The following is a 16126-nucleotide window of genomic DNA, read 5'->3' on the forward strand; positions in this document are numbered from 1 at the left end:
TAAGCGACTGCCTTCGGCTCAGGTCATGATCCTGGAGTCCCGGGATCGAGTCCCACATCGGGCTCCCGGCTTGGCGGGGAGCCTGCTTCTCCCTCTGACCCTCCCCCCTCTCATGTGCTCTCTCATTCTCTCTCTCAAATAAATAAATAAAATCTTAAAAAAAAAAAAAGACTTGCCAAAATGTTTTAAAAATTAAAAAATAAATAAATAATAAAATAATTTATTTATTTGACAGAGAGAGAGACAGTGTGCATGAGCATAAGCAGGGGGAAGGGCAGAGGGAGAGGGAGAAGCAGGCTCCCCGCTGAGCAGGGAGCCCAACACGGGGCTTGATCTGGGATCACGACCTGAGCTGAAGGCAGACGCTTATCCAACTGAGCCACCCAGGTGCCCCGTTTCTTCCGGTTTCAAGGAGGAAAAAACAGTCATCACCTCACAGACTAGACAAACTAGACTTCTAAGCTGGCTTGATCTCCGACCAGCTATTTCTGCCTCCTGGGGTAAGACCCAAATAAATGTCTCACCAGGAAGAATGAGGGCCAAGGCTCAAAGGGCTGCACTTCTGTGCTCTTTCAAGGAAAGCCTCTTGTGATCATACTCTGACTTCAACTGAAGGAAGACATCCCTGCTCCAATGCTACTGAGTGCCCTGCAACTTTCCACCAGTATCTGGGTTCTCATGAGAAACTGACAACCATCAGCCGATGACTTCACATTGCCAAGAAAAGATGATCAGGTCATGTTTCAATCATCTTTTTTTTAATAGCAATGCTAAGACATAATTCACATACCACATAATTCACCTATTTAAAGTCTATAATTCAATGGCTTTTTTAGTATATTCACAGAGTTAAGATTATGATTTGCCACAATTAATTTTAGGATATTTTCATCACCTTAAAAAGAAACCGTGTCCATTGCAGTCACTCCCCACTCCCACCTCCATCATCTACTTTCCGTCTTTATAGATTTGCCTATTCTGAACATTTCGTATATATGGGATCATAGAATTGTGACTGGCTTCTTTCACTTAGCATAATGTATTCAAGGGTCATCCACATTAGAGGACCTATCAATGCTTCATTTCTTTTTAATGCTGAATGATGTTCCATTGAATGAATATAAATTTTGTTGGGGCACCTGGATGGCTCAGTTGGCTAAGCATCTGACTCTTGATTTCAGCTCAGGTCACGATCTCAGGGTCATGAGATCAAGCCATGCGTGGAGCTCCCCACTCAGCAGGGAGTCTGCTTGAAATTCTCTCTCTCTCCCCCTCTGCCCCTCCCCCCGCTCGCGTGCACACACACACTCTCTCAAATAAATAAAATCTTTTTTATATATTTGTTTGTTTACTCATCAGTTGATAGGACGTTGAGTTATATCCATTTTTTGGCTATTATGAATAGTGCTACTATAAACATTCATGTAACTTTTTGTGTAGACATGATTTCAATTTCTCTTGGGTATATACATCTAGGAATGGAATTGCTGGATGATATCAACTCTGTATTTAGACATTTGAGGCACTGACCAACTGTTCTCCAAAATAAGTGCCCCATTTTACATTCCCACCGTCAGTGTATGAGAGTTCCAATTACTCCACACCCTTGTTATGATTTGTCTTTTTTATTTTAGCTATGACTAAATAGCCACAAGTGGGTGTTAAATAGTATCTCATTGTGGTTTTGATTTGTATGTCCCTACTGGCTAATGACGTTGAACATCTTTTCATGTTTATCCACCCTTTGTATATCTTCTTGGGGGAAATACCTACTCAGATCCTTTGGTCATTTTTTTTAAGATAAAAAATAATTTTTAAGTAACATTTCACCCAACATGGGCTCAAACCTACAACCCCAAGATCAAGAGTCACATGCTCCACCAACTGGGCCAGCCAGGCACCCCAGCCATTTTTCAGTTGGGTTGTCTTTTTTACTACAACTATATCAAGAATATATAAAAACAAGTCCCTCATCATATACACAATTTTCATTGGTTTTCTCCCATTCTGTGGGTATATATTTTTACTTTCTTGATGGTATCCTCCAAAGCACAAGTTGTTTTTTTGTTTTTTTGTTTTTATTAAGTAGATTCCATGCCCAGTGTGAAGCCCAAGGTGGGGCTTGAACTCATGACCCTGAGATCAAGACCTGAGCTGAGATCAAGAATCAGATGTTTCACTGACTGAGCCACCCAGGTGCCTGCCCCCGAAGCACAAGTGTTCAATTTTAATGAAGTCCAACTTGGGTACCTGGATGGCTTAGTCAGTTGGGCGTCTGCCTTCAACTCACGTCATAATCCCAGGGTCCTGAGATCAAGCCCTGCATCAGGAGAAGCAAGGCTTCTCCCTCTCCCTCTCTGCCCTGCTCAGGTTCTCTGTCACTCTCTCAAATAAATAAATAAAATCTTTAAAAAAAAAAATGAAGTCTAACTCATCTATTTTTTTTGGTGGCTTTTGTTTTTGGTGTCATATCTTAAAAACCTTTGTTTGATCCAAGGTCATGAAGAATTAACCCTACGTATTCTTCTGAGAGTTGTATAGTTTTAGCTTTTACATGTAGTTTTCCAGTTCATTTTGGGTTTTTTTTTCTTGGACAGAGAGAGACATAGCCAGAGAGGGAACACAAGCAGGGGGAGCAGGAGAGGGAGAAGCAGGCTTCCCGCTGAGCAGGGAGCCCGATGTGGGGCTCGATCCCAGGACCCTGGGATCATGACCTGAGCCGAAGGCAGACACTTAATGACTGACCACCCAGGTGCCCCTAGTTTTCCAGTTCATTTTGAGTTAAATTTTGGGTATGGTATGAGGTGGGGACAATTTCATTACTCTGCATGTGGACATCAAGTTGAGTCAGCACCATGCGTTGAAGACAGTTCTTTCCCCAGTGAATTGTCTTGATAGCCTTATCAAAAATCAAGTGATCATAAACGTGAGGACTTTTCTAGACTTTCAATTATTCCATTGATCTATAGGTCTATCTTTATGCCAGTACCACACTGCCTTTATTACTGCAGCTTTGTATTAAGTTTTGAAACGAGTTAAGTGTGAGTCCTCCAACTTAGCTCTTCTTTATCAATATTATTTTGGCTATTCCAGTTCTCTTGAATTTCCATATTGATTTCAGGATCACCTTGTCAATTTCTGCAAAGAAGTCAGCTAGGCTTCTGGTAGATAGGGAATGTGTCAAATCTGGAGACCAAGGCAGGGAGCATCATCTTAACAATATAGTTGACCCTTCAACAACATGGGTTTGAACTGCACAGGTCCACTTCCATGTCATTTTTTTTTTTAATACAAAGACAGTACTGTAAATGTATTTTCTCTTCCTTATGATTTTCTTAACATTTTCTTTTCTCTAGCCCACTTAATTGTAAGAATACAGCATACAATACATATAACATACAAAATGTGTTAATTAACTGTTTGTTATCTGTAAGGCTTCCGGTCAACAGTTGGCTATTAGTAGTTAAGTTTTGGGGGAGTCAGAAGTTATATGCAGCTTGTCGACTGTGTGTGTCGGGGGGGGGGTCAGTGCCCCCAATCCCCACACTGTTCAAGGATCAACTATACTAAGTTTTCTGATCCATGACATAGGATGTCTTTCCATTTACTTAGGTCTTAACTTTCTTTCAACAGTATTTTATAGTTTTCAGAGTGTACTTTTGTTAATTATTTCTAAGTATTTTATTCTTCATAATAGTATAAATGGAATTGTTTTCTTACTTTCATTTTCTGACGCTCCAATGCCAGCATACAGAAGTATAATTGATTTTTGTATGTTGATCTTGTATCCTGCAACCTTGCTGAATTCATTTATTCTAGTAGTTTTCTTGTGGATTCTTTAAGATTTTCTATATACAACATCATGTTATCTATATAAATAGTTTTACTTCATTCTTTGTAATCCGGATGTTTTTTCTTACCCAACTGCCCTGACTAGAACCTCCAGTACAATGCTGAATAGAAGTAATAACAGGGGCACCTGGGTGGCTCTGTCAGTTGAGCGTCTGACTCTTGGTTTCAGCTCAGGTCCTTATCTCGGGGTCCGCGGATCAGGCCCCGCATGGGGCTCCGCACTCAGTTCAGAGTCTGCTTGGGATTCTCTCCCCCTCTGCTTCTCCCACTCATGCTCTTGCTCTCTTTAAAATAAATAAATAAGCCTTTAAAAAAAAAAAAAAAGAAAAAGTGACAAGAACAGATGTCCTTGTCTTATTCCTGATCTTAGAGTGAAAGCATTCAGTATTTCACAGTTAAGTATGATGTTAGCTGAGGGTTTTTCATAGATGCCTTTTATCAGGTTGAAGAAGTTCCCTTCCATTCCTAATGTGTTGAGTGTTTTTATTATCATAAAGAGATATTACATTTTCTCAAATACTTTTTCTACATCTATTTATATATCATATGGTTTTTGTCCTTTATTCTTCTTTATTTTTATTTTTTTTAGGTAGGCTCCACACCCAACATGGCACTTGAGCTCATAACCCTGAGATTAAGAGTTGCACCCTCGGGACGCCTGGGTGGCTCAGTTGGTTAAGCGTCTGCCTTCGGCTCAGATCATGATCCCAGGTCCTGGGATCGAGCCCTGCATCGGGCTTCCTGCTCATCAGGGAGCCTGCTTCTCCCTCTCCCTCTGTCTGCTGCTCCCCCTGCTTGCTGTCAAATAAATAAATAAAATCTTTAAAAAATTAAAAAAAAAAAAAGAGGGGCACCCTCTACTGACTGAAGCAGTCAGGTGCCCCTGTCCTTTATTCTATTAATATGGTCTATCATATTAATTTTCAGATTTTAAAAGTTTTCATTTATTTATTTAAGTAATCTCTACACCCAATGTGGGGCCCAAACTCAGGAACCCAAGATCAAGAGTCACATGCTCTTCTGTGCCAGCCAGGCACCCTTAATTTTTAGATTTTAAAGCAAATTGAATTCCTAAGATAAATACACATGGTTGTGGTATATAATCCTTCATGTTGTTGGATTTGGTTTGTTAGTATTTTGCTAATGACTTTTATGTCTATATAAGAAATATTGGTCTGTAGTTTTTTTTTTTTTAAGATTTTATTTTATTGGGGCACCTGGGTGGCTCAGTCGTTAAGCGTCTGCCTTCGGCTCAGGTCATGATCCCAGGGTCCTGGGATCAAGCCCCGCATTGGGCTCCCTGCTCAGCCAGCTTCTCCCTCTCCCACTCCCCCTGCTTGTGTTCCCTCTCTCGCATTCTCTCTCTGTCAAATAAATAAAATAAAATCTTTTTTTTTTTTAAAGATTTTATTTATTTATTTGACAGAGAGAGACACAGCGGGAGAGGGAACACAAGGAGGGGGAGTGGGAGAGGGAGAAGCAGGCTTCCCACCGAGCAGGGAGCCCCACACAGGACTCGATCCCAGGACCCCGGGACCATGACCCGAGCCGAAGGCAGACGCCTAACGACTGAGCCACCCAGGCGCCCCTCTCTCTCTTATTTTTTTAAGAATTTTTGAGAAGAACTGGTATTAACTCTACTTTCTATGTTTGAAAGAATCAACCAGTGAAGCCATCTGGACCCGGGCTTCTCTTTGTGAGTCATTTTTCATTACTAATTCAATCTCGTTTCCTGTTACGGCTCTATCCAGATGTCCTATTTCTTCCACTGTCATTTTAACAACCACTTATGACCTGTCAACCTCATGATGGCACAGGTAGTACCCTGCACTCCCAAAGAGTGAAACTCTTGACTCATTCACCTGAACTACAATTCCTCTATTGCTGACAGGGAAACTGAGGTTATGTAACTTTGAACAATCTGTCCTGATTTCAGAGAGCCAAGCCTAAACTGAACTCCCTCACCCCCTTCTCAGATGCATTACTGGTTGCTAGAATTCCCCCCATATTTTCTCATGAGCAAATGTGGCTGCAAGTAAGCTGAGCAACAAGGTCATGTGCTCTAGTGACGAGGAAACGAGAAACCAGAGAAACACTCTCCACTCCCTTGAGGGATTTGATGAATTGTTCCATAACCCCTCCCGCCAGGCCTGTTCTCCTAGGCCAGCACATTTTCTATGTGACATTTGCAAGTTTTCCAAAGGTACCATATTTGTCACCCTCTTCTCATGTACTCAAAAATAATAAAGCAAAATAATGAGGGTGCCTGGGTGGCTCAGCTGGTTAAGCCACTGCCTTCGGCTCAGGTCATGATCCTGGAGTCCCGGGATCGAGTCCCGCGTCAGGCTCCCTGCTCGGCGGGGAGTCTGCTTCTCCCTCCCCCACTCCCCGTTTGTGTTCCCTCTCTCGCTGTGTCTTTCTCTGTCAAATAAATAAATAAAATCTTAAAAAAAAAACAAAATAATGAGACTGCAGGCTGGAAGCAAATCCTGTACCTGTGTGTCACTGACAAATTTTTTAACCTTCCTGCACTTCAGTTTCTTATCCATAATGTAGAGATGACAATAATATCTACCCCCAAAGAGTTGTTACAAGTAAATAATACATGAACAAGTGTTGGAAAGAACACCTGGCACCTTTATGTACGATATCAAAGTAAACCATGCCGCCCACAAAACACACTTGATTTTACCCTCTAAAATAGTTCCAGGTTGTTGGAATGTAGAAAGGCGTACCTTTTCTATACTCTCTGCACTGAATATAAGCTCTAAGAACTGAAATTACATAGGAGATGACATGATAATAATGTCTCCATTCTCAAGGAAATCAACCTGGCAGAAGAAACAATGGATGGGAGGAGGTAGAGCATCATAATTAAAAGCACAGCCTCTGGAATCTGGTAGACCTATATTCAAAATCTGACTCCACCTTATATTGGCTGTTACCTTGAACAAGACACTTCTCTAAGCTTCTGTACTCATTGGTAAATGGGGGAAATAATACTAACTCTAAGGAGTTTTGATGAGGATTAAGACAATATTTGTAGGGGCGCCTGGGTGGCTCAGTCGGTTAAGCGACTGCCTTCGGCTCAGGTCATGATCCTGGAGTCCCGGGATCGAGTCCTGCATCGGGCTCCCTGCTCGGCGGGGAGCCTGCTTCTCCCTCTGACCCTCCCCCCTCTCATGAGCTCTCTCTCTCTCTCATTCTGTCTCAAATAAATAAATAAAATCTTTAAAAAAAAAAGAAAAGAAAACAATATTTGTAAAGTACCTGGCACATAATGGCCACTGAATAAACCGAAACCACTTTGATTAGTTTTCTTAACTGTCATTTAATAAATAAATGTGTTCAACAGGTAAACAACTAATATGGAAACAAGGACCTCATGTTGGTCCAGGGGTTCCCAATCCTGGCTATACATGTCACTCATCTGGAGAGCTTTAAAAAAGTAAGTTTGCCTACGTTGCACCTAAGACAAACAGAATTACACTCTCTGAGGTTGGGGCCTGGACATCAGTTATTTTTATTTTATTTTATTTCATTTTTATTTATTTATTTTTAAAAGATTTTATTTATTTATTTGACAGAGAGAGACACAGTGAGAGAGGGAACACAAGCAGGGGGAGTGGAAGAGGGAGAAGCAGGCTCTCCGCTGAGCAGGGAGCCTGATGCGGGGCTCAATCCCAGATCCCTGGGATCATGACCTGAGCCGAAGGCAGGCGCTTAACGACTGAGCCACCCAGGCGCCCCTTTTTATTTCATTTTTAAAAATATTTTATTTATTTCAGAGAGAGAGAGAGATCCCGCACATGCACACATGAGCGGGGGCGGGAGGGGAGATGGGGGGAGGGATAGAATCTCCAGCAGACTCCATGCTGAGCGCAGAGCCCGACACAGGGCTCAATCCCACGACCCTGATAGCCTAACCTGAGCCAAAATCAAGAGTCTGACGCTTAACTAACTGAGCCACCCAGGCACCCCTGGACATTAGTATTTTTAAAGGCACTTCAGGTAATTCCAATGTACAGCTGGGAGTGAGAACCATAACAGCTAGCCAGAAAAGAAGTCCCAATTTTTACCAACTGAAACTAATTGTATTGATTAACATCTACTCTTCTTACAAAATAAGCCCATCAGATCTGGCCTCTTAAATGAGAACTACTATTATCTGATGATGAAATGGAAGCTAAGAGAATCTGAACAATTTATTTCTGGAAGAAGCAGAGAGCCAGGTTTAAAAGTCCAGTCAAGCCCTAAAGCCCATAACCTCTTACTCAGATGCATCTCTGACTACCATTATTTCCTCAGCATGACTGCAAACCTAGTCATGACATTCTCCTCATTAAAATCCTTTATAACACTTACCCCTTGAGGATAAAGCCCAGACTCCGTAACAGGAACACCTAACTTCAGAATCTGGCCCCACAGTGTGCATGGTGAGGATGAGTCACGTACATTCAGATGGCCCTGGTGCCGGTCCAAACAGCCAAACCACCAACCACCCAAGGAGACACCGCTCAATCTCAGGGGCCAGGCAACTTGGCCAACAGGGAACAGTGTTAATACTAAAGAATGCAATGGGAATGGTGGCCCCTGAAATTGTGCAACATGGCAAGACTGCTGGCTCTGTTTTTCTTTCTAGCATCATCTCTCTCTGATCCCCTCTCTCACTTTATCACTTTAACACATGCTTTCCCCTCTGCATGGCACACTGGTTCCTAATTCTGCAGACTTCAATGTAAATGTCACTTCCTGGAGGAAGTCTTCCCCAACCACCACCACTACCACACTGTCCCACTCCAGGTTCAACACGCCTGTGTCTTCTACAGCGCCCCATGGTTCCCCCAGAAGAAATCTCACACCTTAGTGCTCCTGAGTGCAAGGACCATGCTGGTCTTGCTCACCAACTCCCGCCACCTAGAAAGTACCTAATGTATGGTGGAGTGAGGAGGAGCCCAGAGGCAACACGGAGAAGCTGCTCTGTAACTGTCTTACAACAAAAAGTTATTCTCCGAACTCAGGTCTCCAGTTCCACCTCTGGATGGTGAATTCTGTGCCCAATGCTAAAAAATGTTGAATCTGGGTGTTGCGTATACGATCATATATTCTTCCTATTTTTTAAATAAGTTTACAATTTTTCATAAAAAGCTTTTAGGGAAAAAATAAAGTGAGTTCTGTCTCCATCCTTAATCCTGCCTTTCTTGCTATTATTTATTTATTTATTTATTTAAATTTTTTTTTTTTTAAGATTTTATTTATTTGAGAGAGACAGAATGAGAGAGAACATGAGAGGGAGGAGGGTCAGAGGGAGAAGCAGACTCCTTGCTGAGCAGGGAGCCCGATGTGGGACTCGATCCCGGGACTCCAGGATCATGACCTGAGCCGAAGGCAGTCGCTTAACCAACTGAGCCACCCAGGCGCCCCTCTTGCTATTATTTAGCCAAAGGATATGCATCAACAACCTGTCATAACCACTTTCCCAGCATCTGATGGCAGGGCCATCAAACAAAGAATACAAACCTGTTGGCAGTGTAAGAAAATGCTAAAGAACCCTAGGGTCAGCCAACAAAAAGCAAGAGCCTTCTGCCAACAGCCAGAAACTGGATTGCAACAAAATGCTGAGAGTCCGTCAATTTCCTTTTACAACCTTTCCTACAGGAGAACAGAATTGGCTGTTTGGGTCTAAAAACAGGAAGAAGAAAAGGATGCTCGACAGAGTGAGCGAGCTGCAGAAGAGAGCACAGTGGTGATCTATTAAGTCAGGGGAGCTGTGTTATATAAATTCAGTTTGTTCAGGTGCAGGCCTAGGAGCCAAATCACCAACCGGCCAAGCATGCTCAATTTCAGCAACTACCTAATGTGCACAAGAGAACACTGTTAACACTGAAGAAAAAGTCCCCAATCACGACAGCCATTCCCAAAGGACTGTGCACCATAAACGGTTCTCTCTAGAACACTCTGACAAGGATATTAACTTTTCAAGTTCAGTTGATGAAGAAAATAGAATCAAACCCCTCACTTTCTATCCCCTGTTCCCTCATGAACATTCCTGAGGCAAAGGACTGTGATGTCAGTGCAGCTGACCTAAGCTCTGACACTTGCCATTACCTCTTGCTGCTTCTCCTCATTGGGGTACGTGTCTACAAATACTCCCAGCCCCACAAATTTGTCCATGTTTCCAAACACAGGCCCTAGAGAGAGAGAACAGATGATGAACAATGAAATAAAGCCAAGAGTTGATAAAGGAATAACACATCACTATGATGGAGGAAAAAGTAAAATTCAATTGACTCCCAGGCCTCTCTTTAAGATGAGAAAACATATGTAAAAGCACCCAGCGACGTGCAGGGCCTGTAACAAGCACCCAGTAAAGTGTGTAGCTGTTTGCTGTTGAAGGCAGGGGAAGAGAGAAGTCCACTGCAACGCTGTTTAACACTATAGCTGTTCCCTGGTCCAAACCGATTGCTAAGGCGCCCCGTAAGAATTCTGCTTCACGAACGCCTGGTGACAACTATGCCCCTGAGAGAGAGCTGAATTCCCAAGCTCCACTTCTCGTTGCAAAAGAGATCAGGTCAAATCAGGTTGAGCTTGCCACGTCCTCGGAGCAACGGCCCCCGCGCAACTCCTGACTCAAGGAGTTCTGAGACCGTTCACTGCACATGCTCAGAAGAAGTCAGTTCACCCAATCACCCTTGTTCCGGAGAGCCAGTACTTTCACCCAGCCGACGGCCCCTCTGGCCTCAAAGGGAAACCGGAAGGAACTAATAAGCAAGATCTCGCCCCAGGATGAGTCAAGTTCAGACCCCATTCTAGAGACGAGACAGGCTGGTCTTCATCCGCAGACATCAAGGGAGTGGGAGAACTGCTGGCACTGTGGGGACGGATGCTTCTCAAAAAGAGGGCACATGAGAAAGCAGGCCTGTCGCACCCCACACAAGAGCACCCGGGGTCCCAATACCTGGCTGCATCCGATCCTTCGTGTACCAGATTGCCAAACCATCCCCATGCAGATTCTTCTTCCCTTGTCCGTGGATTTTGAAGTGTACCTGCAACTCCCAGTCTCTGAGGAAGCATGGCTAGGGTGAAAAAGACACTGGGATCAGTGAAGAGCATGAAACGTGAAATCCCCCTCAAGCCCTCATAGCGGTCTAGAGACTTGGAAAACCTAAGTTCAGGTAACATGACGCGAAGGGTTGAAACTGAAATCCAGGACTTGCTGAGTGTTTGTGTCATAAAATTAAACAGGTTGAGCTGTCCAGCTGCATATGATATTTAATATGAAAAGTGAATAAGCCTCCCAATGATCTTCAATATCTCCCACAGAAACAGGACAGTACTCCAAAGCTGGAAAAGACAAGAGACTGCTAAATTAGACTACTGTGATCTCACAGGAAAGCCTCTCAGCCTATAGAGTACAGGTGGCTGAATTAACACTCATTTGCAACTTCCAGATCACCCCTCTGACAGATTCTAAAAAGCCTGGATTTCAAGAAAGGTCAAAGCCTCATTCATTACAAAAGAATTAAAAAAAAAAAAAAGAAAGAAAGAAAGAAAGGAAGAAAAGCTAAGTCATTATGCAAAGGTTTCCAGGAATAATTAGCAGATGTGTAAACAACTCTAATTAGCTAGAATTGACCCTATGCCAAGCTAAGGAGCAAGCCAGAATTCCCCAAGAAGGGGAAAGTTACAGTCCCCCAAAACCTCATGCCCATGGCCAAGAAGCATAAATGCACCAAAGGAGAACACCACCATCCCCATCACAGGGACAGCCTCTGCTGGAAAAACATTAAGGAGGTGGGTACTAATCAGACTCCTGTGTTTGTTCTTTGGGGTTTTTTCTTTAACTGTGTATCAAAAGCTTGGAAAAATGGAGAAGGAGGTAAGTGGATGGTTAAGTGCTCTAAATAGCTGAACACTTTCAGGGAGAGAGGAGAGTAGGTATCTGGCTTAGAGAGGCTCCTGATTAAAGGTCACTATGAAGAAAGAAGGGAATAAGGAGCATATAGGCCAACAGGATTCACCCAGAATCTTTAACAGATTGTTCCAGCTCCTGAGCAACATATTGCTAGATCATTCTCCCAGAAGTGTTAGTCTTAGGAACCCAAAGTCAAATGAAAGGGGTGAAGTTACTTCTGACTTCACCAAAGAACCCCGTAATCTCTGATAGCTTACCCTACCCTGAGGAGCCCAGTCCCTGTGTTGTCATTCTGGGTTCTCCTCTTTCTACTGCTTCACTTAGATTTCAGGACAAGAGTGAACTTCCGTGGTAGGAAGCTGCCCCACAGCCAGTGGGTAGGTATTATTGCCCCGGGATGAGGCCAAGGCCGGAGAGGTTCGCACTGAGCCAAGGGGTGTCTGCCACTTATCCTTGGCTTCCTCTAGCACAGAGCCGTACGCCTTTGCTCAGGGCTGTGTCTCACAGAGCTTCTGAGACTTGGCTGTACATAAGAGTCACCTAGGGAGTTTTTAAAAATCCCCATGACCACAGGCATTAACTCCAATGGACAGCCAAATTTGAGAACCACATCCTATTCAAATAACTCAGAAACAACTCCAAAGCTCATTCAGACGACAATAACAACAACAAAAATACAGTATCAGAGAATCTGAAAAAGGGCAGGATAACTAGATCCTAAACTAGAACTGCTGCTAAAAGAGTTATGTAGAGACAGCTAGCAAGACAGCAGCAAAGCATCTAGCCCTGGACATAATCATTTACTCACCAGAGACCCCCATCAATGAAACTTATAACAGATGCATAATGCAACAACACACACTTCTGTAACCATTTTAACTTTCCAAAGCTTTTCATGTCTATTGTCTTATTTTCACAATAACCCTAGTGAGCACGTAGAAGGTATTACGAAGTTCATTTGGCAGATGGAGAAACTGAGTAATGAGAAAATTAAGTAACAGCGAGGGTTCACAGTGGGTCGGTGATACAGCTAGATCTGGAACCCAAGTCTGTCAACTGCCAGCCCCTTTGCCTGTTCTACCAGAACACACCGCCCTGTACTCTGTCCAAGAATGAGTTCAACACTACAATCTGGGTTAAGAAGCCAGCTTGCACAAATAGCTCATGTAGACACTTCTCTTACCCCTCTGTTCTGTTAGAATTCTCTGCCACATAAAATGAACAGGGAAAAGAAATTGTTCTCTTTGCTGAGGTTCACTTATCTATGACCATGAAAAGCTGTAAATCAAAAACCATGAAAAAGTTTAGTTCTTAGCTTATGAGAACCCAAGAGAAAGTATTAAAGGATGCCAAGGTCATTCCCAAAAGTAAAGTGGTTGTAGAAGATTTAGAAAGAGCCCTGGAAACCAAAAAGCAAGCATCATCTTACACTTGTACAAAATCACAGGGCAGCCACACCAGGAATACTACATTCACTTCTTGCCGCCATACCTCAAGGAAGACAATGTAGCTAGAAAAGGTCCAGAGAAGGACAAATAAAATGACCAAGGGGCTCAAAGTGGCTTTCACATGAAAATAAAATTTAAAATTAGACTCTTCAAAGTGAAATAACAAGGGCAGATACTGGGATGAAGTTTAGGATAAATTTACAAGAGCAGTCTTCCACCTTACAAAATAATTAAATGTGAGTTAAATTGTTAACCTCCAAGAATACTACCAGGTCAATCAGGAATTAAAGACATTTCTTTTTTTTTTAAAGATTTTTTATTTATTTATTTGACAGAGAGAGAGAGACAGCAAGAGAGGGAACACAAGCAGGGGGAGTGGGGGAGGGAGAAGCAGACTTCCCGCTGAACAGGGAGCCTGATGCGGGGCTCGAACCCAGGACCCTGAGATCATGACCGGAGCCAAAGGCAGACGCTCAACCGACTGAGCCACCCAGGCGCCCCTAAAGACATTTCAGAAAACACAGCGGGTGTTGAAAACAACTGGGTGGCTCAGCTGGTTAAGCATCTGCCTTCAGCTGGGGTCGTGGTCCCAGGGTGCTGTCCTGCATCGGGCTCCCTGCTCGGCGGAAAGCCTGGTTCTCCCTCTCCCACTATCGATCCCCCTGCTTGTGCTCTCATTCTCTATCAAATAAATAAATAAAGTCTTTAAAAAAAAAGATGTTTCAGAAAACACAATCAAAATGGATTATTTGCTATAACTGGAGCAATCGAGAGCATTTCCCTACATATCTGATTTCACTATGAAGGTCATCATATTCTCTGAAATGAAAATCCTTGATATCCACAGAAGACAGAGCACTGGGGATAAACAGTAAAATAGCCACTGGTAAACTTTTTAGGGCTTTTTGGGTCACCAACACAGGAGGGAGAAAGATTCTTACCACCCGGTTCCACAGAGCACCCTGTTTACTTTGCATATCTGGGGTAAGGCGGATATACTGGGTCATCACCATGGCATTGCCCATCAGATTCCACAGTGAGGAACTGCCTGTGCCCACACCTACGGGGAGGAAGTAGATCAGTTCACACTCTTCAACACCAACCCATTCTGAAACCACCACGGACCCTCCTAAAGCTGGAGTCATCATCTTTTTCTCCCTTTCACGACACTCGATCTCCTACCTTCTGTCTTTCATAAATCTCAAATCTTTACCATCTTGACAGCTTTCTTTCACAAAGCCCTTCTCAGACGAAGACCCCAGAGCACATCAGAGCTATCACTTTATCCATGCCTCAATAACCATAGCTCAGATCCATTCTTCCCATTTTATATGTAAATTTTAGCACCAGAAAAGAAAAAAATTTCCCCAGTTCTACCAAAAAGAGCTTGACTCTCAGGCCTCTGGGGCTTAATCACATTCATTCTTTAAACAATTCAAGTGTGAAGGTACTTCTCCCAGTACCAATAGAGGCTATAAGCCTCTTGCAAGTGAGAACTTTGTGTCTGTACAATCCACAGTAATAGCAGAGACAGCATGGATGAGGCACTGGATATATCTGCTGAGGGAATAAATGATCACCCTTAGCAGCCGTGTATACACTCTTGCACTTTGAGTTTGTATTTTTCCGCTGTCCCACACTTCAGTAGGGAAACAGACTTGTGTTGAGTTAAGCCATCTGCACTGATTTGGTCCTCTCTGTAGCTAACTATATAAATTTTCTGGTCAATAAGCCGTGCCTAAGAGCCTATGAACCCTAAACAGAGCAAAGCTAACCAGCCTCCTTCATCAACAGGGCTCCTGAACTGGAAAACAGGTGTTTTAACCGGCAACAGAATTTTATCTTCTTTCTCAGTCCGGCCAAGTTCTACCCCAGTTCTGCCTCCTGCTTCATTTCTAGCACATCCATAGCTCCATCGGGAGACCGGCTCTTTGCCAGTGGCCTTCAATCACTACCCACCATTTGCAGCTCTATCCCTTCCCACATCCCTCCTGTCCAACTCGAGCTCCTCTTTGTCCAGGCCTAACGCTAGTGGCATCCGAGCCCGGCTTCGACCTGCTGGAAACTTCCAAAACGGGGGGGGGGGGGGGGGGGGAGCTGACCCCTGCCCTTTGGACCCGTGGCTCCCAAACGCGGCGTTCCTCGTGGGCCCCCACCCCCCGCCCGCAGTTTCCTTAGGGCCACGAAGCCTTTCGCCACCCCCGGTCTCTACCGCTGAGCTCAGGTCCCGGAGCCCTCCCCGTGCACGACCACCTCGCCCCGGGCGCCTCACCCTGGTAGGGCTTCGACAGCGAGTGCTCCCGTTTCAAGTACTCGAACGTTTGACCCGCCCCGACTTGCCGCGGCCCCTGCCCAGATCCCAACAAAAGGAGAAGGAGCAACATCGTGGACCCATTGCGAGCCGACACACGCCGCCGCCACCGCTGCCACCACCCAGAGGATCTCAGAGCCGCCGCCATCTTTCCCACTGCCGTCCCTTCATTAAAAGCCCGCCCCGTAGCCCTAACCATTAGCCCAGGGAACCATCTGCCCCGGGTCCCATTGGCTCTCCCCGAGCCCCCGCCCCCGCAGGTGAGCATCTCACCGATTGGCTGGCTTCGGTATCAGTTGCCTTGCCAACCCAGGAAAGGGGCGTGGCCTAATGCCTGGCCTCCTTTATTTGCATTTGTCCTCACTCCACTAGGCCTGCTGGGAGACGTAGTGATTTCCATTTTGTCTCTGCGTTCTAGAGTAAATTTTTTTTTTTTAAAGGTTTTATTTATTTATCTGAGAGAGAGAATGGGAGACAGAGAGCATGAGAGGGGGAGGGTCAGAGGGAGAAGCAGACTCCCTGCTGAGCAGGGAGCCCGATGCGGGACTCGATCCCAGGACTCCAGGATCATGACCTGAGCCGAAGGCAGTCGCTTAACCA

General features: G+C 44.3%; 1 protein-coding gene across 3 annotated transcripts in view; it reads right to left on the bottom strand.

Annotated features, from left to right (window-relative positions):
* Positions 1-15697, bottom strand: part of LMAN2L (lectin, mannose binding 2 like) — a 26934-nt gene extending 11237 nt beyond the window's left edge. For 2 of the 3 annotated variants that reach the window (XM_035001704.1, XM_035001703.1), the window contains exons 1-4: positions 15488-15697; positions 14157-14275; positions 10811-10928; positions 9961-10043 (exon numbers count right to left, since the gene is read on the bottom strand). In XM_035001704.1, the coding sequence (XP_034857595.1) occupies positions 9961-10043; positions 10811-10928; positions 14157-14275; positions 15488-15674 (507 nt within the window). In that variant the 5' untranslated portion in view covers positions 15675-15697. Of the gene's footprint in view, positions 1-9960; positions 10044-10810; positions 11392-14156; positions 14276-15487 lie in introns of those variants that run through there. The other variant, XM_035001706.1, reaches the window with a different exon arrangement.
* Positions 15698-16126: the final 429 nt, after the last annotated feature.

Source organism: Mirounga leonina, unplaced genomic scaffold, assembly GCF_011800145.1.
Source record: "Mirounga leonina isolate KUSES-001 unplaced genomic scaffold, KU_Mleo_1.0 Mir_125, whole genome shotgun sequence".
In the NCBI taxonomy this organism is placed as follows: Eukaryota; Metazoa; Chordata; class Mammalia; order Carnivora; family Phocidae; genus Mirounga; species Mirounga leonina.